Genomic DNA, 21288 nt, shown 5'->3' with positions numbered 1-21288 from the left:
CAGCAGTGCAGGGGTTCTGCTGTCCTCCAGGCCTCATCTTGTTTTCAACCCCTTCATTTTTGATGAGTTTTAACTTCTAAAGTTTTAACTCTGAGTGATCCAATGGGATCTTTGTTTGACGTCAACTTGGTTGACTTTGTTTTAAGGTTAACATCATAGTTTACCGACTTTGGGATTTTAAAACACTCAGTGTGTTCGTAGTGCGTCGGTTTTTATTATCAACTTGTGTTTTTTAAAACACCTTCTGTTTCGGTTTTAACCAGGTGTTTTAATGTTGATAAGTTGTCCTTTAAATATTTACCTTTTAGTCTTGGTTTTTTGTTTGACATTATTTTAATAGTGCTTTCCATCTGTTTGCACTTGTATTTAGAACTGTTTTATGACAAATAAAACCATTTACAACCCCACTATTATGCTACCCCCTCCTTCACATTTTAACACCTCCTGTCGGGGACATTAAGACAATGCATTTTTATTTGCCTAACACCCCCCCTGACCCACAGAGCTCCGTGCAATAGGAAACTGAGCGCCAACCATAACTAACCAATAGCATTAGACTACCGCTTAGATGCTTCATATTTAAGGAATACTTTGGCTGATGCGATAGCTGATGAGCTTTTCACGGACAAGTAAGTCTTTAAAATATACATATATGAGAACACAACACAACATGAGAATAATACTCATAAAACAGCGTGTTTTAAATGTTTGTCGGCTACAGAAGCACATTTATAAACAGAAACGTGAAGTTGCCATCTTAAAAAAACAGGAGTGTGATATGCTTGTCAGCCACTAGATGGTGCCATCGAATAGAGAAATACTCCAGAAAGAGAGTTTAAGGCTTGTGTTATTTGTGTAGATAAACCATCACATTCACAGTCATTTTACCAATAATATACTGAGTACTGCCTTGTGCTGATACTTTATTACAAATTCATCAACATTACAAAGTCCAGTTGGACGGCTGCTGTCCTAAAACACCTAAAACAAAACACACGACCCGTAACACCTCTTCAGTTGAGGTGGAGTAACATATAGAGACCAAAATAATGTCAACGTGTGTCCGTACACATCCAGTCCACTCAAGATAAAGAGAAGAAAGAGACGTGACATCATTGTTACTCTGAGACAAAGTCTTAAAGGGACACTAGATCATTATGTCTGTTACGGTAGCTGAATAAAGGGAACAAGAGTAAAGAAATGATACTGCTGCAGCAGTCCAAACCAGTTCCGTAGGTTCATCCATAGATCGTTGGTTACATATTGTAACCCCAGATTCTATGAGTCTAGTCGCAGCCCTTAAGCTAGCTGCTATTGGAAGGGTGATCTCAGCATCAGCCAATCATGAAGATCTTAAATGTACGCCCACCAATGGTGGGCACCCCTGAGGGTATATAAGTGGAGCGACTTCACTGTTCGCCTCCAACGGCTCTTGGTCCTAACAGAACCAGTGGGGCCATTGGCTTAAGGGCTGCGACTAGACTCATAGAATCTGGGGTTACAATACGTAACCAACGTTCTATTTCGTCTAGTCTTAGCCCTTAAGCTAGCTGCTATTGGAATAATGCGCAGCTGGATGGGTTTACGCCACACTGGTTAGCTCAGCCAATGGACGCACCCAACATGTCTCCTTTTAGTGAGGGTCGTTCAGCCCAGGGCTTAAAAGGCTGAGGCAGCCAGAGATAAGAGTGGGGTGCCCACTAAAAATTCATCCACAAGAGGATGAAATTCATTCAAGTAGGGCTGATGTGGTGCCATAATGCTTTCACTCAGCCTGCTGAGGTCCAAGCACTGAACAAGTGATGGATCCTGAAGACACATCTCGTAAATAATAACGAGTAAAGGAACAGGGTGAAGCCCATGAAGCAGCCTGACAAATGTCTTCCATCGACACATCACTGTGGAGCACCATAGAAGAGGAAATCCCTCTGGCTGAGTGAGCCCTGAGTGTCTCAGGAGGATCCCGCCCTGCTGAAGTGTAAGCGTGAAATGGCGTCACATAGCCAGTGTGAAAGACGCTGGGTCGACAGTGCTTGCCCAAGGGAAGAGTCTCTGTAGTGCACCAACAGGCTTTGTGAGCGGCGAATCACTGAAGTGCGTGAAACATATTGTGCGAGAGCTCGCACAGGGCAGAGAAGGTGGGAAGCCGCCTCCTCGTCAGAATTATGGGGAGGAGGAAAAAGTCCAGCCAATGAAATTGACCTGGATTTGAAGGAAGTATTAATGTTTTTGGGCACAAAGGCTGGGTTGGGGCATAAAACAGCAGACCCGCCATCTTCCCGGATCCTGAGGCATGCAGGAGCCACTGAGAGGGCGGTTAGGTCGCTCACTCTCTTGACTGATGCCAGCGCCAGCAGCAAGGCAGTTTTGAGTGACAGGAACTTGAGTGAGAGCTGGTCCAAGGGTTCAAATGGGGCTTCAGATAAGTCGCGCAGAACCACCGTTAGGTCCCACTGGGGAAATAGCGGGCGGGTCACAGGTCGGTTCCTTCCGACACCTTTTAGAAAACGTTTTGTGAGAGGATGATTGAAAACAGATCTATCTCCCAAACCCTAGTGACAGGATGAGATAGCTGCAGCATATGTCTTAACAGTGCTGAATGCGAGACCTCTGTCCATCAGCATCTGTAGAAATGATAGGACATCCACCAGCAGGCAGGACAGCGCTTGAACATTCCGCTCTGTGCACCATTTCTGGAAAGCAGGGTATCTGCAGGTTTAAGGGAGCCACATTTAAGACTTTTTAAGACCTTTTTAAGGCCAATTTGACCAAATTTAAGCTACTTTTTTTAACTATAATTTCCAGCTATTGCGAATGTGGGATTAGCCATCCAGTTACCATAAAAGTTGCACGTCCCCATGGCGCAATCTCCCACTAGCTTAACCAGCTAATGTGCTCATCTAAAAAAGCCCCCTTTCACAACCAACTGAATGTGTACGGTTCCACTTATGCCAATATCATACAAAAAAAATGCTGAACACTAACTAGAAATTCATGAAAATTGAAATAAAAAATTCTTGTTTATTGGGTCTTTGGTAATTTAAGACCTTTGGAAACTGTATTTAAGGATTATTTGTCATTTTTAAGGATTTTTAAGGCCTTAAATTTGGAAAAGCTAATTTAAGACTTTTTAAGGACCCCCGGATACCCTGGAAAGGTGCCCATTTAGCAGCATAAAATGCGACGGTAGAAGGCGTCCGTGCACTCTGAATCATGGCGACCACATCATGCGGCAGCCCAGAAGTCTCTAAACATGACCGCTCAGCGGCCAAACCCACAGCCGTTGGCCTATTTCTGGAGGATGTTTGACTATCCCATCCGCCTGGAGAAGGGCGTCAACCCTCCACGGGAGCCTCCACGGGGAGCCGGACACCAGCGCTTGCAGGTCTGGAAACCATGACACGGACAAGCGTCTGGGAGCTACCAGAATTACCGAGAGCTGTTCCGACCGAACTCGGTCCAGGAGTCAGGGAATCAGTGGGACTGGCGGAAACGCATACAGGAGCGTCTGAGGCCAGGGCTGGTGTGAGAAGGCGTCCGCTCCGAGTGGGGGGTTGTCCCGGGGACTCAGGGGAAACCACAGGTGACACTGAGCGTTTTCGTGAGCCGCGAACAGATCCACAGATGGTTTCCCGAACTTGATCCAGATCTGTGATATCAGTGCAGGATGCAGACGCCAGTCGGAGTCGCGGGGTCCCCCTCTCGACAGGATGTCTGCTGCCGCTTTCAGGACACCCGGAATGTAGGTGGCTTTGATGGACAGCAGGTGGACATGTACCCAACACAGTAATTCTGTGGCTACGCGCAATAGTGGGAGGGATCGAACTCCCCCATGGCAATTTATTAGGCTGCCCGGCCCGGCGCACTGTCCTGCGCACTGGCCCGGAACCAATCAATGGTCCCGAGCTCCCCGCCTCCGGCTATGTTTGTCCCGGTCCCGGGAAAATGTCGGAGGAAAAGAGGTAAACGAGCAGGAATCCAGGTGAAAATAAGACTTCTCTTAAATTATGGTTCATCTAGTAAACATTGGCGAAATCTTCCAGCTTCTTGTCCTTTGTTTGGTGACCTGAGCGCCACTTCCGCATTCCCGCCAGGCCGCGTTGCAGCGCGGTTCATCCATCCAAGTTTTTTAAGGTTGGTTTATCCTCATTCCTCAGTAGTTTCTCCTCCTGTTCCCTCCATAATTGGTTTTTATAAACACCATGGATCTAACCCTGCTAATTAACGCCCACTAACTCCAGCTGTTTCTGTAGTTTCTGATTCCTCCACCTCACTCAGCATGGCTCTATTAAATACCCGCTCTGTTAACAATAAGTCCTTCCTGCTCAATGATTTAATTCTCTCTAAAAACCTGGATTTTCTGTTTCTGACTGAAGTTTGGCAGCAAACATTTGATTATTCTGGTCTGATTGAACTCTGCCCGAGTGGTTATTCTTTTCTTAGCCAGCCCCGGGGTTTTGGTCGTGGTGGAGGCCTAGCTGTTGTTTTCAGAGACCATCATCCATGTAGCTCTACAACCTCTGGTCACTTTGCTTCCTTTGAACTGCAGCTAATTAAAGTCTGGCTTAAGGACCCGTTCTACTGTGCTGTGGTTTATTGTCCACCTGGTCCAAATAGTTCTTTGCTTCAGGAGTTTAGTGACTTTCTATCCTCCACTGTGAAGCTGTCCAGACTGGTGATTGTTGGTGACTTTAACATCCATGTTGATGAGCCCTCTGATCACTTTGCCATGAATTTCTCCAGCCTTATGGACACCTTTGGCTTTACCCAGCATGTTTCTGGCCCCACACACACCAGGGGGCACACTCTAGACCTTGTTTTTACCCTGAGTCTAAATGCTGACAGTGTTTAGCCTGAGGACGTTTATATTTCAGATGTCCATTGCATTTTTTTTAACTTGTCAGTTTCTGCGTCCCCACCTCCTGCTCGCCGTATGGTTAGTTCACGTTTTCTTAATGAGAGCACAGCTAGCAATTTTTCTGCTGCTTTTGATCCACCCTGTTCTTCTGATGACGACCCAGATTCCTTAACTTCTCAGTTTAACGAGCACTGCCTCTCCATTCTGGACAACATCTGTCCTGTCAGAATCAGATCAGTTCCTGCAGTGAACCCTACTCCCTGGTTTAATGACAGCCTTCGCAGCATGAAGCACCAATGCAGAAAAATTGAGCGTTTGTTGAAGAAAACCCATCTCCACGTCCATCTGCTGCACCTAAAGGATCTTCTGTCATCCTTTAACTCTGCAGTCAGAGACGCTAGGGTTTCCTATTTCTCCAACCTGGTGTCCCAGAGCAAAGGGATTCCCAAGGTGCTGTTTAACACCATCAGCAGCATAGTCTCTCCTGCCGCTCCTACAGCCTCCATCCACTCTGTTGCAGACTGTGAGAACTTTCTGTCTTTCTTTCTGGACAAAGTCAGTAAGATTAGATCTAGCATCTCTCCTTCAGCCTTATCGCCGCCTCTCCTGACTCCAACCAGGCCCATCATCCTAGATAGCTTTGCTCCTGTTTCTTTGCCTGAGTTAACCAAACTAGTTAACTCTATGAAGACCTCTGCATACCCCTCGACATCTTACCCTCATCTTTGTTTAAATGGGCTTTTCAGTCCATCGGTCCCAGCGTGCTCTCCATTATTAATGCTTCTCTGGTTTCTGGTCAGGTTCCTGCTTATTTTAAGAATGCTGTAATCCACCCGCTTCTTAAAAAAACGATTCTTGACGCCTCTCTCCATAGCAGCTTCAGACCCATCTCTAAACTTCCGTTCACCTCCAAGATCTTGGAAAAGGTTGTGGCTAAACAACTCACAGCTGCTCTTGATGAACATAACCCCTATGATAGCTTCCAGTCAGGTTTTCGTAGAGCTCATTCTACTGAAACAGCTCTTCTTGGGGTCTCTAATGACCTTCTGACTCACAGTGATGCAGGGGACTGTTTTGTTCTGGTTCTGCTAGTCCTGGCTGCAGCATTCAACACCTGCTACTGGAGAACCAGACTCAGCTTAGAAATGTTCCTGAGATGAAAGAAGGAAGAGCGAACAAGAGAACCAATGTGAGAACCCAGGATGAGAACTGGGTCAAAGGTTAGAGACTGGGCTGGTCCATCAGGAACTGCTCTGGAGTGAGTTTCCTCTTATTAATCTAGTTGTACCTTCTCTGTGGCTGTCTCAAAGTTTGGTCCTGCTCAACCGCCCTCACCATGGGTGACCCACACGGTTCTATGCTGGGGCCTCTAATTTTCCTCCTCCATCTGCTTCCTCTAAAACACATCCTGAGATCTTTTAAAGGATACAGCTCAGCCTACAGTTTACCTACCATCTTTACGCAGATGACATCCAACTGTACATCTCCTTTAAGCCCCATGAGATGTCTAAGCTGCAGCTGTTACACACCTGCTTGGACCTGTTAAAACCTGGATGGCTGGGAACTTTCTACAGCTGAATAAAAATAAGATTGAGATCCTCATCTGTGCCCCAGACAAGCTGGTTCCCAAAGTCAGAGACTCTCTTGGTCAGCTTGCTTCTCACACCAAACCCTCTGCCAGGAATCTTGGTGTGACCTTTGACCCAGCTCTCACCCTGGATTCTTGTGTTAGTTGTCTTGTTCACACTTCCTAAGACCGAAGGTGACAGATAATTTGCTGATGTGAACCCCAGACTGTGAAACTTTCTCCCCCTGAGCCTGAGATTAGTGGACTTGGTGATCTTATTCTCAAAGAAGGCGAAAACTCACCTGTTCAGGCTGGCTTTTGACTGACCTTCATTACCACCTTCTCCTTACTCTGCCTTTCTCAGGATCCACTGATTACCTCTTTCTTATTCATTTTCTAATTCACTTTCCTTACATTTTTAATAACAATTATTTTATTTTTCTCATTTCTTTTATTTTTTAATCTTTAATTTAATTAAATTTTTATTTGTGTTCTGGTGAAGTGCCTCATGATTTTTATCATGAGATGCGCTATATAAAAGACAATTTTCTTTCTTTCTTTTCCTTTACAGTTACAAGTTACAGTGTTTCTAGAAACCAAATCATGTCAGATTCTACCCATCTGTTCTGTGGGGTACCCCAAAGCTCTGTTTTGGTTCTCCATGCTTTTATCTACTCCCGTCTAGATTACTGTAACACACACCACATTTTTTTAACAAAAAAGCCCTCGACTGCCTTCAGTCGGTCTAGAACTCTGCAGCAAGGCTCCTAACTGGAGCAAACAGAAGAGCACACATCACTCCTATTCTGGTGTCTCTGCACTGGTTACCCGTTAACTTTAGACTTCATTTTAGAATCCTGACTAGAACCTTCAGGGCTCTACATGGTCAAGCTCCTCCCTATATTACTGAACTGTTTCACCATCTATTTTCTATCAGAAGCTAATGCAGGAGATCGGTGTAGGAGACTATTTTCATGTTCAGCTTGCATAAAAAAGTGTGAAATCAATAGTTGAAGTTGCTTCTCCCTACATCCAAGTGGCACAGTAAAAGCAGATGCAGCTATCTACTGAAGGCGTACAGAAAAACCTACGTTAAGAAAACAAGCACACCCCAAGTAAGTTTGTCACTGTCCAGTTCCATACTGTCCACCAACTGACTGGGCAGTGTCTAGGAGATAATGATCCAAGATTTGAGAACAAGTGCAAAAACAATTTGAGAGCTGAGATGAAAGACAGAGAGAAATTTTGCATGCTTGAAGAAACTATTTGTGCAAGAAGCATAAAATCTGAGTGCAGAAACAAAGAGGAATAGGGGACAGAGTATTTTTGAAAAAGAGCAGTTCTGCATGCAAGCATTACAAGATTTGAGAATAAAGCTGTCAGATGTCAGTTGGTGTCAGTTTCATTCTTCCATCTAAAAGAACTTCCCCAACTTACACAAATTATCAAAAATGTTGAAATGACTGATGATTGGTTAAGTCCCTCACCAGTGTCTGTGACGGTGACTGTAGTACGCAGGACTGAGACAGATATCTCTCTTAGACAGCTCTTTTCCTGTCCACCTTCACCTTGTCTGCATCCCCCACATCGTACACTCACCACCAGCTTTCTGTCCACATAGTCCTGAACCAACACAAAGGAGGAAAAGTGGCTGCAGCACACAAATTTTAAATAGTCCAAACCTTTATGCTCTGCAGTTTGTCTAACCTCCACAGCAATAAATGGACAGTCTCCTCCTTGAAGTGAGTACCGCTTTTTGTCAAAAGTGGTGACTTGTAAGGCCCCTACCAGTGTACACAGACCTGCACACTTCTCAGCGGTGCATTTCCATTCACCTGCCCTACACACACTGGGAGGAGCCAAATCAAACACACAGGAAAAATTAAAAATAAACCATATAAATCATTAAAAATAAATCTTACCAGGTATTGCATCTCCGCTGTATCGTGTCCCCAGGCTGGTAAGTGTGCCTGCGATAAAGACATGGACACTCGTCTCTTTTGATGCAGACATCCTGGTGAACATAGAGGTCTGGAGGACACTCACAGCCCCCTACACACTCCTCTCTGCACTGCCCCATTCCTTTAGCAAAGCCAAGGGGCTGGAGGGAGGTACAGCTAGGGGGACAGGAGGACACACAGTCTGAAAAGACTAGACCTCGAGGACAGACGCGATCTGAAACAATGATCAAGAGACAGTTGTTAGTTTAGAAAGATTGCTGTGCTTCTAAAATAACAGTCAAATGGCAGATATTAAGGGTCTTATTCTTTACCACAAAGTGTGGCTGTCCTCCAGATTATAGGGATGTGTTGCTGTGTACATTCACGGACGTAGCTAGCTAGTGTGTCACACACTGCATTCTCCCTCTCTTTAGATGGTAGAGTACAGTACAGGTAAAGACAGGTGTCTAGGTATTCTGCTGGGTCCACCTGCAGGAGAAAACCACACATCTCTCTTTGAGTTACTTCACAGAAAGCACAATGATGTTCACAAAGACAAGTTCAATCAGCATTCATTAAAGGTGAACGATGTAAGAACTGGACAGTAAAATAATCACAATCACTGGCTGGGGAGGGCCAGGTTTTGTTTTCAAAAATGACCTTTCTGTTAACAAACAGCACCCCTCTCATTCTTCCTGGTCCCAAAGCCAATCATATTTGACCTTGGTGTGTTACCTGCTGGTTGCCTCTTCTCCAGCATCATCGCTATATTACGCTTGTTATTGGCCTCCACTCTCCACCGGCAGCTATCTCCAGCCATGAGGTGCCTTTTTCTGTCCTGGTTAGTTGAAACAGTGCTGTAGAGAGAAGTGAAGCCAGCACACTTTCAACTAACCAGGAGGAAAAAAAAAAGCTCCAGGCTCAGATAAGATTGGCTCTGGGAACAGGAAGAATGAGGGGGGTGCTGTTTGTTAACAGAAAAGCCATCACGGCCCAGCCAAATTTGAAAACAGAAACCTTGGCCTTCCCTAGCCAGCTGAAAGGGGATCTGGTCATTGTAACCTTCCTGCAATGTGATAGACTCATTGGACGGTTTTCTGATTATTTTACTGTCCAACTTTTACAGAGTTCACCTTTAAACACAATAAAAATCACTTGAGGACTATGATAGTCCGAAGACACCAAGTTTGACATGTAAGCAGTTTTTGCAGCCTCGCCTGATAGGAGAGGAGACAACTCTTCAGTAACTGTAGTGATGCATGAAACCTGTATCATCCATCTTCTTTTTGCACGCAGGCAGGAGCGTATGATAAACAAGTCTCAATGAAATGTAAAACAGAATGTATTTGGGAAGAATCACTGATTATTTCACAATACACTGTCCAACCCTTTTGTATTGCAATATTTCACAACAACTATATTTTGACTTATCCCTAAAGATCAGCATGGAATTTTCAGCTGGAGCCTGTCTAAATCACCTGAAATCCACCACAGGATTCTCAATTAACAAGGAGCTGAATGTTAAGAACCAGAAAGAAGCCCAAAGGCTCACTGATGGCCACACAAGAGCAGTTGGCGGTGTACCTGTCGTACACCAGGCCTTGGCGGTGCACCCTTGAATGAAAAGCGCAGGAACTTCCGGTGTTTGGGAATTACTGGGATGTGGAAGCATGCGTCTTTCAGGTCTATTGACGTGAACCAGTCCCCGGAGCGCACGTATTCTAGGACTTGCCTCATTGTTAACATGCGGAAATGCATCACTGCTATGGAGCAGTTGAACAGGGAAAGGTAGAGAATTGGCCTCATTCCTCCTGACTTCCTCGGTACTATGAAGTAGCGGGAGTAGAAGCCTGAGAGCTCTTGCCCATGAGGAACTTGGGAAATGGCATCCTTGGACAGAAGTTTCCAGGGTCTGAGATTGTTTCTGTGACGTGAACGTCGTCTCCATGATCCCGTTGAAGGGAGGAGGAGCGGACTGAAAATGGAGTGTGTGACCGTAACGAATGGTGTCCGATATCCATTTGCTCATGAGTTAAAGGTGGCGCCATTCTTGCGGGCGTTCCGACAGCGGATGCGTGTTCGAGGTCACGTGAACGACGTCTGAGGACTGGGTTTGCGGCCTTACCGTCGTTGCTTGTACCAGAGAACTGGGAGCGACCCATGGAGGGTTGCGCTCGAAAGGGTGACTGTGAAACAGCTGGAAGAGGCTGATCTGCACCGCGGAGCGTGGTCTCCAAAGATGAAGGACGAGTGGGAGCCGGACCCGTGCACGGTGACTACAAAGTGCCAGCGGATGGAGCCACGCACTGTGTCGCCGCACATGGTCGCGATAGCGCCATGACATCCTGTTCCACCCTACGTTGTGGGGGGAGCAGGATGTGTTGGGCCTGGCAGGAAGCTAGGGCCGGTGCGCAAATGGAGCACACCCATACAGCTGGCTGTGGGCGTGTAACATGATCGACTGCGTGAACATGCAAGTGTGTCGCAGTGCTTGGTGTGGGGAACATGTGTGAGGATTCGGCAGAGGATTCTGCAGAGGACTGTAGGATTGTGCTCTCAATATGACGTTTTTGGGGTTTTATTTCAAAACCAAAATCATTCACAGATTTAACATTACAGTCAGAAGCACACATTCCCCACAACGAGTCATTTTCGTGGTTGCTTTCGGCGAGGTTCTTGCAACTGTGACGGCCAGGACGGTGTCTGCTGGCTCTTTCGAAAACGCTGGCTGCCAAATCTCTGGTCCCGCTGAGGTGGAACCGAAGCGGGAGGCCGGCTCCGTGGGGCGGGCGGTGCAGCTGGGCGTCTGAAGTTTCCACGCCATTCGTCCCATCCTCTGGAGGAGCGGCCGGAGTGAGAGGCGGACCGGGGGTGGACCAGGTCTCGCAAAGTGGCTGACAGTTCAGCTGTCTTCTGAGCCCTCTCAATGACGCTCCTAAGATGGGGACCAAACAGAACGTCAGAGGTGATGGGGCCTTCCAGCATCTCTCTGTGCAGGTGTTCGGGAATAGAGGGCAGGGCCTCGAGCCACAAGGCCCACAGGATAAGGGTCTGCCAGGCAGCAATGCGAGCAGAACCAGTGAGTACAGCAGCACACAGATTGAGAATGGCATCAGCAGTTTTAGTAATAATGGTTTTTGACTCGTCGGGAGCGTCAAGCTCTTCCACCATTTTGGAAACGCCAAAGGCAAGAAGGGGGATGTTATTTTCTGCAGCGCCGGTCTGGAAGGCGCACTGGTGATCGGTGAGCCACTCCAGCAGATGGTCATGCTTAGAAGCGGGAACTGCTCGTTGGCCAGCGAGGTGGTTCTTGGCGCCAAACAACGAGGCCAAGTCCGGCTCCAGTGGAGGAACGGATGGTCAGCCCTGGTCGGAGAAGCCGACTTTGGTAATGGGCGCATATGTGGAAATTGGCGCCTTGAGCTTAGCAGGTTCGGAGAAGGGGGCGGACCAGCAGCTCGTGGCAGCGGGGAAGCGCGGCCAGATGGGGTCTGGACAGTGCATTTGTGTTGCCCCGAAAATTCCCACCAAATCATCTGCTTCAGGCGGAGCCGGTTCTGGCACGGCTAGCCCCTTGTGGATCGCAGCCGTGGAGATGATGGCAGGTAGCTCCTGGAGCAGTGCTCTAACTGCTGGCAGGGAGTAGCGAGAATGCACTGGAGCAGAGGAACCTGCTGAGAGAGGCTCTTCAACCTCCATGTTGTCCAGGAGGGAAGAAGGGCTATAGCGGCCAGCTTCGTCGTTGGAGCCAGCCGGCTCCTGGCCGACATTGAAGAACTGTAAGGCCTTGTCCAGCGAGTATGTGTCAGTCACCGGAAATTCCTCATAAGTGGCGGGGGTGAAGTACTCAACCCGGCAGATCTTTTCAGCCATGGGCAGAGTGGCACAAAACGGGCACGAGGCCTGGGGGGGTCAAGGCCAGGCCAGCGTGATGAGACCCGTGACAGACCCCACATTTGGCGTACAGGTCGCCGCTGGAGATGCAGCCCGTCTAGCAGGCCGGGCAGGTCCTGACATTGCTGGACATGGTCGGTGAGTAGATTAATGCTCTTGGATAATGGATAATTGCTCTTTAATGAAAGCTCTTAAGCTTGGCTTGAAGAGATAACGGAGGCGAACAGTGGAGTCGCTCCACTTACACAGTATACCCACAGGGGTGCCCACCATTGGTGGGTGTACATTTAAGCTCTTCATGATTGGCTGATGCTGAGATCACCCTTCCAAAAGCAGCTAGCTTAAGGGCTAAGACTAGACGAAATAGAACTCAAAGAACTGTTAACCGAGAAGAGAAAAAGATATCGGCTTTGGAGCAACGAGTGGACGAACTTGAACAATATACAAGAAGAGAAGAATTGGTAATAATGGGATTTGAAACGAGACACAGAAGCAATGCTAATGCAGTTACAATCATAACTCAGCAGAAGATGCCTCAGAAAAAGAACTTCAGTCACTTGAACAAGTTGTAACATTTCTACACAGTAAGAATATTTCCATACAAAAAGAAGGCATTTCCATGTCACACTCTCCCTAAGAAATATAAAAAGGCAATACCAGCTAACGTTCACCAGCAGAAAACAAAGACACAATGTATTGGCACAAGGAAACAAGCTAAGAGGCACTAATGTGTACATAAATGAACATCTAACTCAAAAAAAATGGGATGATAGCGAGAGAAGCATGGATGCTAAAAAAGCAGAAAAAAATTATTGCAACATGGACAAGAAATGGGAATGTATGGATCAAAAAACAAGAAAGGTTGGAGGCTAAGATAATAACGGAGCTGAAGGAACTGGAAAATTTCAATAAACAATGACTGATGGACAGAAATGTTGGAAAAATAAATAAATATAGTAAAAATCCTAAAAAAAAGTCACAGAAACTAAATACTAGTAAACCAAAAAAGCACATGGACACAAGAATACAAGAAGAACTAGAATACAAAATATGCGATCCTGGAAAAGATTTAGACAATAATCTGTACATGTATAATAATGAATGCAAATACTACAGCGACCAAGAATTGCATGACTGTGCCTTGGTGAATGATGCACTGTCCATCATCCACTTCAAAAGCAGAAGTTTGCATTGCAATTATGATAAAATATTGGCGTTTTTAACACAAAATAAAATAAGATTTAAGGTCATTGCAGTTACAGAAACATGGTTACAAGAAGGAGATATTGAGGATGTTCAAATAGATGGGTATGAGATGTATTACCAGAATCGGGAAAATAAAAAAGGTGGTGGTGTAACACTGTATGTATGTAACACCCTAAAAAGCAAAGTGATGTATAACATGTAGACAGCAATTGCTGATGTAATGGAAATGATCACTGTTGAAATAACATCTGAGAAGACAAAAAACATAATAATAAGCAGTATTTATAGAGCACCAGGTTCCTGTATTGAATCATTCACAAATACAATTTTGGAAATGTTTAATGGAATCTGTAACAAGAATTTGTTTCTCTGTGGGGACTTCAACATTGAGCTGAAAAATAGAAACAATTTATCAAATGACTTTGTAAATTCCATGCATCTACTTGGTCTGTTTTCACCTTTATGTAGATGGTTTTCACTAGGGATGAGCGAGTACACCACTATCTGTATCTGTATCTGTTGAACCATCTAAATTATCTGTATCTGTATCTATACTCGGAGTGGGCGTGGCCTAACCCAGAAGTGGGTGTGGTTTACATCAATATGTTATTTTAAGTCTAATCAGAAGTTGCTATGTGTATTGATTATTTGAAAACTATTTACAGAGCAGCCTCAGAGTTGAGATTAAATGTTTTTGATCACAATAGTAAAGGAACTATTATAGAACAAGTTTTCAATAAAATCAGAACATTAATATTTAAGTGCATGAATTAAGAGAGAGAAAGAAAAAAATATCTTTTCTATAGCGCCTCTCCAGATAAAAATTACGAGGCGCTTCACAAAAACAAAACATGTAAAATAGAAAAAATAATTTAGAAAATGATTAAAATATATTTAAAATGAGCAAAAAATAGACAATTGTGATTAAAAAATGTAAAGAAAAAGAGAGAGTGAATAGGAAAGAGGGAGTGGATCCTCCTGAGGAAGAGGAGAGAGGGGGGGGGGGGGGACGACCGGAGCGGAAGCAGTGACTGACGCAGCACGAGCCGTTCTATTTCGTCTAGTCTAAGGCCTTAAGCGAGCTGCTATTGGAAGGATGATCTCCGCATCAGCCAATCATGAAGAGCTTAAATGTACGCCCACTAATAGTGGGCCCCCTTGTGGGTATATAAGTGGAGCGACTCCACTGTTCGCCTCCTTTTTCTCTTCATGCCAAGCTTGAGAGCTTCCTTAAAGAGCAATTATCACAAGAAGATTACGACTCACCAGCTATGTCCAGCGACGCCAGAACCTGCCCGGCCTGCCAGACGGGCTCCATTTCCAGAGGCGACCTGCACGCCAAATGTGAGGTCTGTCTCAGGGCTCATCACGCTGGCCTGGCCTTGACCCCCCAGGCCTCGTGCCCGTTTTGTGCTGCCCTGCCTGTGGCTGAGAAGATTCGCCGGGTCGAGTGCTTCACTCCCGCCGCCGACGAGGAATTCCCGGTGGCTGAGACGTATTCGCTGGACAAGGCTTTGGACTTCTTCAACGCCGGTCAGGAGCCGGCTGGCTTCAACTGGCTGGATGACGTCACCAACAGCAAGGACTACGACGAGGCTAGCCGCCTTAGCCACTCCTCCCTCCTAGACAACACGGAGGTCGACGAGCCTGGCTCAGCGGGTCTTCCTGCCCCAGCACCTTCTCGCTCCTCCCTAACAGCAGTAAGAGCACTGCTCCAGGAGCTGCCCGCCATCATCTCCGCGGCTGCGGCCCGCAAGGGGCTAGCCGTTCCAGAACCGCCCCTGCCCGAAGCGGATGACTTGGCGGGAATTTTTGGGACAACTCAGACGCGCTGTCCAGACCCTATCTGGCCGCGCTTCCCCGCTGCTATGGGCTGCTGGTCCGCCGCCTTCACCGAGCCTGCCAAGCTCAAGGCGCCAGTCTCCACCTACGCACCCATCACCAAGGTCGAGGGCTTTTCCGACCAGGGCTGGCCGTCCGTTCCTCCACTCGAGCCGGACTTGGCCTCGCTGTTTGGCGCCAAGAACCACCTCGCTGGCCCGCGAGCAGTTCCCGCTTCGAAACAAGACCAGCTGCTGACACGGCTCACCGACCGCGCACACCAGTGTGCCTTTCAGACCAGCGCTGCAGGGAATAACATCGCCCATCTCGCCATCGGCGTTTCGAAGATGATGGAGGAGCTGGATGCTCCCGATGAGTCGAAGACCACCATCATTAAAACAACTGATGCTATCCTCAACCTATGCGCTGCTGTGCTCACCGGTTCTGCTCGCATTGCTGCCTGGCAGACCCTCATCCAGCGGGCCCTGTGGCTCAAGGCCCTGCCCTCCATTCCTGATCACCTGCACAGAGAGATGCTGGAAGGCCCCATCACCTCAGACGTTTTGTTCGGTCCCCATCTTAGGGGCGTCATCGAGAGGGCTCAGAAGACAGCTGAGCTATCAGCTACGGTGCGAGACCTGGTCCACCCTCGGTCAGCCCCGCACTCCGGCCGTTCCGCCAGAGGATGGGACGAACGGCGTGGGAACTTCAGGCGCCCGGCTGTGCCGCTCGCTTCACGGAGCCGGCCTCCCGCTTCGGCTCCACCTCAGCGAGACCAGCGAGTTGGCGGCCAACGGGTTCGATGGAGCCAGCAGATGCCGTTGTGGCAGTCGCAGGCGCAGGAGCCTCGCCGGAAGCAGCCATGAAAATGACTCTTTGGGGGGAATGTGTGTGTACATGAGTGTAATGCTGTTGATAGTGCTGTTGATGTTGGTTTTGAAATAAAACCCAAAAAACGTCACTTAAAGAGCTCACTCCTACAGTCCTCTGCAGAGTCCTCTGCCGACTCATCACACACATTCCCCACACCAAGCACTGCGGCACATACACGTATTCCCGCAGTCAGCCATGTCTCATGGCCAGCTGTAAAGGTGCGCTCCATTCGCGCACTGGCCCCAGCCTTCGTCCAGGCCCAATCCGCCCCGTCTTCCCCACAACGCTGGGTGGGACGGGACGTCATGGCGCGGGAAAGGTCACGCGCGGCGGCACAGTACGCGGCTCCGTCCGCAGGCACTTTGCCGTCCCCGTGTATGGGCCCGGCTCCCACTCGCCCTGTTCCTTTGGTCTCCACACCCCGTGGTGCGGATCAGCCTCTTCCAGCTGGTTCACACTCGCCCTATCGAGCACAGCCCTCCATGGGTCGCCCCTATTCCTCTGGGGAGAGCGACGGCGGTAAGGGCGCATACTCAGTCTTCAGACATTACTCACGTGACCGCGAACACGCGTCTGCTGTCGGAACGCGCGCACGAATGGCGCCGCCTTTGTGCCATGAGCAAATGGATATCGGAGACCATTCATTACGGTCATGCACTCCATTTTCAGGCCGCTCCTCCTCCCTTCAACGGGATCGTGGAGACGACGTTCACATCACAAGTTCAGTCTCAGACCCTAGAGCTGGAGCTGTAGGAACTTCTGTCCAAGGACGCTATTTCCCGAGTCCCTCGTGGACAAGAGCTCTCGGGTTTCTATTCCTGCTACTTTGTAGTACCGAAGAAGTCGGGAGGAATGAGAACGATTCTCGACCTTTCCCTGTTCATCTGCTCCATAGCAGTGATGCATTTCCGCATGTTGACAATGAGGCAAGTCCTGGAATACGTGCGTTCAGGGGACTGGTTCACGTCAATAGACCTGAAAGACGCATACTTCCACATCCCGGTAATTCCCAGGCACCGGAAGTTCCTGCGCTTCTCATTCCAGGGAGTTCAATACCAGTTCAATCGCCTCCCTTTCGGCTACTCACTGGCCCCGCGCACTTTCTCCAAATGTCTGGAGACCGCGCTGCAGCCGCTGCGCACGGCGGGAATGAGGGTTTAATTTTACCTGGACGACCTGCTCCTGTGCGCTCGGTCCAAGGACGAGGCGTTGGAAGAGACCAGGAAGTTAACAGAGCATCTGTCAACCCTGGGGTTTTCTATAAACTGGGAGAAGAGCTCCATCCTTCCATCCCAGTCGATTGTGTTTCTCGGGGTGGAGCTGAACGCCTCCCTGATGAGAGCTTGTTTGTCGCCGGTGAGAGCGGCAGATCTCATCGCGGTGATCTCCCGCGTGTGACCCCGCAAGATCGTGAGAGCCCTGTTAATCATGAAACTTCTGGGCATGATGGCTGCAGCCCACACTGTGGTGCCACTAGGGTTGCTGCACTCGAGGCGCCTACAATGTTGGTTCATCTGCCTCCGGGTGCACCCAATACATCAGAAGGAACGTATGTTGAGGGTTCCCCCCTCAGTAGGCGGGGACCTCACTCACTGGGGGAATCCCTGCACCCTCTCACACGGAGTTCCCATCGGACGTCCTGCGTCACACGTGTCTGTGTTTACGGATGCGTCGCTGTTGGGGTGGGGGGGGGGGCACGTGCTTGTCCCATACGGTGGCAGATCGCTGGCCTTCCCACATGCACGAGCACATAAATGTGTTGGAGCTGATGACAGTGAGAAATGTGATCAGACACTTCGCTGCCCTTCTCGAGGGTCGTCATGTCGAAGTGCATATGGACAACCGGGTGGCGGCAGCCTACATAAATCGCCAAGGGGGAGTTTGGTCTCTCCCTCTGTTGCGTGTAGCCACAGATTTACTGTGTTGGGCGCATGTCCACCAGCTGTCCATCAAGGCCACCTACATCCCGGGGGTCCTGAATGTAGCAGCAGACATCCTGTCGAGAGGGGGACCCCGCGACTCCAACTGGCGTCTGCATCCTGCGCTGGTATCGCAGATCTGGATCAGGTTCGGGGTACCTTCTGTGGATCTGTTTGCGGCTTGCGAAAACGCTCAGTGTCGCCTGTGGTTTTCCCTGAGCCCCCGGGACCGACCCCCACTCAGGGCGGACGCCTTCTCACACCAGCCCTGGCCTCGAATGCTGCTTTATGCGTTTCCACCAGTCCCTCTGATTCCCCGGCTCCTGGACCGAGTTCGGTCAGAACAGCTCTCTGTGATTCTGGTGGCTCCCAGACGCTTGTCCGCGTCATGGTTTCCGGACCTGCAAGCGTTAGTGTCCGGCTCCCCGTGGAGGCTGCCGTGGAGGGAGGATGCCCTTCTCCAGGGGGATGAAATAATCAGACACCCTCCCAAAATAGGCCAGAGGCTTTGGGTCTGGCCGCTGAGCGGTCACGCTTAGAGGCTTCTGGGCTGCCGCATGATGTGGTGGCCATGATTCAGAGTGCACGAGCGCCCTCTACCGTGGCGTCTTACGCTGCTAAATGGGCAGCTTTCCAGAACTGGTGCGCAGAGCGGAATGTTCAAGCGCTCTCCTGCCAGCTGGCGGATGTCCTATCGTTTCTGCAGATACTGATGGACAGGGGCCTCGTATTCAGCACTATTAAAACATATGCTGCAGCAATCTCATCCTGTCATCAGGGCTTTGGAGATAGATCTGTTTTCAGTCATCCCCTCACAAAACGTTTTCCAAAAGGCGTCAGAAGGAACAGATCTGTGTCCCGGCCGCTATTTCCCCAGTGGGACCTCGCGGTGGTTCTGCACGGCTTGTCTAAAGCCCCATTTGAGCCCTTGGACCAGGTCTCACTTAGGTTCCTGTCACTCAAAACAGCCTTGCTGCTGGCTCTAGCATTAGTCAAGAGAGTGAGCGACCTGCCGGCCCTCTCAGTGGCACCCGCATGTCTCAGGATCCGGGAGGATGGCGGGTCTGCTGTTTTAAGCCCCAACCCAGCCTTTGTGCCCAAAAACATCACTGCTTCCTTCAAATCCAGGTCAATTTCACTGGCTGGACTTTTTCCTCCTCCCCATAATTCTGAGGAGGAGGCGGCTTCCCATCTTCTCTGCCCGGTGCGCGCGCTTGCACGATATGTGTCACGCACTTCGGGGATTTGCCGCTCACAAAGCCTGTTTGTGCACTACAGGGAGTCTTCCCTTGGGCAAGCACTGTTGACCCAGCGTCTTTCACACTGGTTATGTGACGCCATTTCACTCACGTACACATCTTCAGGGCGGGTTCCTCCTGAGACACTCAGGGCTCATTCAGCCAGAGGGATTTCCTCTTCTATGGCGCTCCTCAGTGGTGTGTCAAAGGAAGACATTTGTCAGGCTGCTTCGTGGGCCTCACCCTGTTCTTTTACTCGTTATTATTTACGGGATGTGTCTTCAGGTTCCGTCACTCGTTCAGTGCTTGGACCTCAGCAGGCTGAATGAACGCTTTATGGCATCTCATCAGCCCTGCTTGAATGATTTTCATCCTTTTGTGGATGATATTTTTAGTGGGGACTCCACTCTCATTTTTGGCTGCCTCAGCCTTCGAGCCTGGACTGAGGCTGAGCGTCCCTCCCTAAAAAAAAAAAAAAAGGGGGCGTGTTGGGGTTTTCATTGGTTTAGCTAACCAGTGTGGCGTAAACCCATCCAGCTGCGCATTATTCCAATAGCAGCTCGCTTAAGGGCTAAGACTAGACAAAATAGAACGTTGGTTACGTATCGTAACCCCAGATTCTATGAGTCTAGTCGCAGCCCTTAAGCCACTGGACCCACTGGTTCTGGTAGGACTAAGAGCCATCGGAGGCGAACAGTGGAGTCGCTCCACTTATATACCCACAAGGGGGCCCACTATTAGTGGGCGTACATTTAAGCTCTTCATGATTGGCTGATGCAGAGATCATCCTTCCAATAGCAGCTTGCTTAAGGGCTGCGACTAGACTCATAGAATCTGGGGTTACGATACGTAACCAACGTTTTCAGCTCTGTCTTGTCAAGTGCACCACGTACGTTACGAAAAAAGTAACTTTAAATAACTTTAAAGTAACTTTAAAAAGAAGCAAACTGAAGAAGAGTAATGAAGAAACGTGAACAGTGAAGCAAGCACACTAGCACAGAGAGATCTGTTTCTGTGTGTGTGTGTGTGTGTGTGTGTGTGTGTGTGTGTGTGCGTGGATGGACCGGACACGGACTGAGCAGAGCTCCCGGCTGCAGTTTTGTGTGTATGGAGGGGCGGGCTCTCTATTTTACTGGCCAATCACTGAGCGTGAAGACAGTCAGTTACCCAATGAGGATTTTCCTTCAGCACGATTACAGATATTTACCAGTTTTACTCGTTTCATGCTCGTACTCGTCAAAAATGTTTTATTCGTACCGGACACTCATCTGAAACGAGTATGCGGCTCATCCCTAGTTTTCACTGATAACCAAACCCACAAGAATTACTGTACAAAGCTCAACAATTATAGATGACATATTTGGTAATGTTTCAGGGGGGTTGGAGAGTGTTGGAATCATAATGACTGATATTAGTGATCATCCGTCAGTTTTCACATGCTACAAGAATGATCAGATTAGACATCAACCTCAAATGGAAAATCTTACAAGGGATTGGTCACAAAAAACCATAGACTCATTTAATACAGCCCTAGAACAGCAAAACTTGGATGAAATTTATATAAATGATGTGAACTTGGCTTACAGTCCTTTTATAAGAATACTGTGTAGTCAATACGAAAAAAAACTGTAAAATAAAAAAAAACTTACAAAAACAGACAAGAATTAACCATGGTTGACAAAAGGACTGTAAGAAAAAAATGCTCTATACAGAAGCTTTTTAAAACAAAGAACCAGTGAAGCTGAGCACAGATACAAAAAATATAAGAATACATTAGTTTCAATAACAACAAGCCAAAACAAATTATAGCAATCTACTAGAAAAAATTAAAAACAATATGAAGGCAACTTGGGGAATAATAAACAATGTTATAAAAAGAAATAAATCAGTTTCAACTGTTCGGAATTATTTTTTAAATGAAGACACTGAAATAAATGAATTTAATACATTATTTACTAATGTGGGACCAAGC

General features: G+C 48.1%; 1 protein-coding gene across 1 annotated transcript in view; it reads right to left on the bottom strand.

The window, feature by feature from the left end:
- Positions 1–21288, bottom strand: part of sspo (SCO-spondin) — a 603219-nt gene that overhangs the window by 538891 nt on the left and 43040 nt on the right. Inside the window, 4 exon segments of the mRNA XM_054751251.2 lie at positions 7913–8048; positions 8133–8274; positions 8348–8600; positions 8698–8854. Coding sequence (XP_054607226.2) covers positions 7913–8048; positions 8133–8274; positions 8348–8600; positions 8698–8854 — 688 coding nt within the window.

Source organism: Nothobranchius furzeri, chromosome 7 (assembly GCF_043380555.1).
Source record: "Nothobranchius furzeri strain GRZ-AD chromosome 7, NfurGRZ-RIMD1, whole genome shotgun sequence".
Lineage (NCBI taxonomy): Eukaryota > Metazoa > Chordata > Actinopteri > Cyprinodontiformes > Nothobranchiidae > Nothobranchius > Nothobranchius furzeri.
This window is presented reverse-complemented; position numbering and strand designations above follow the sequence as displayed.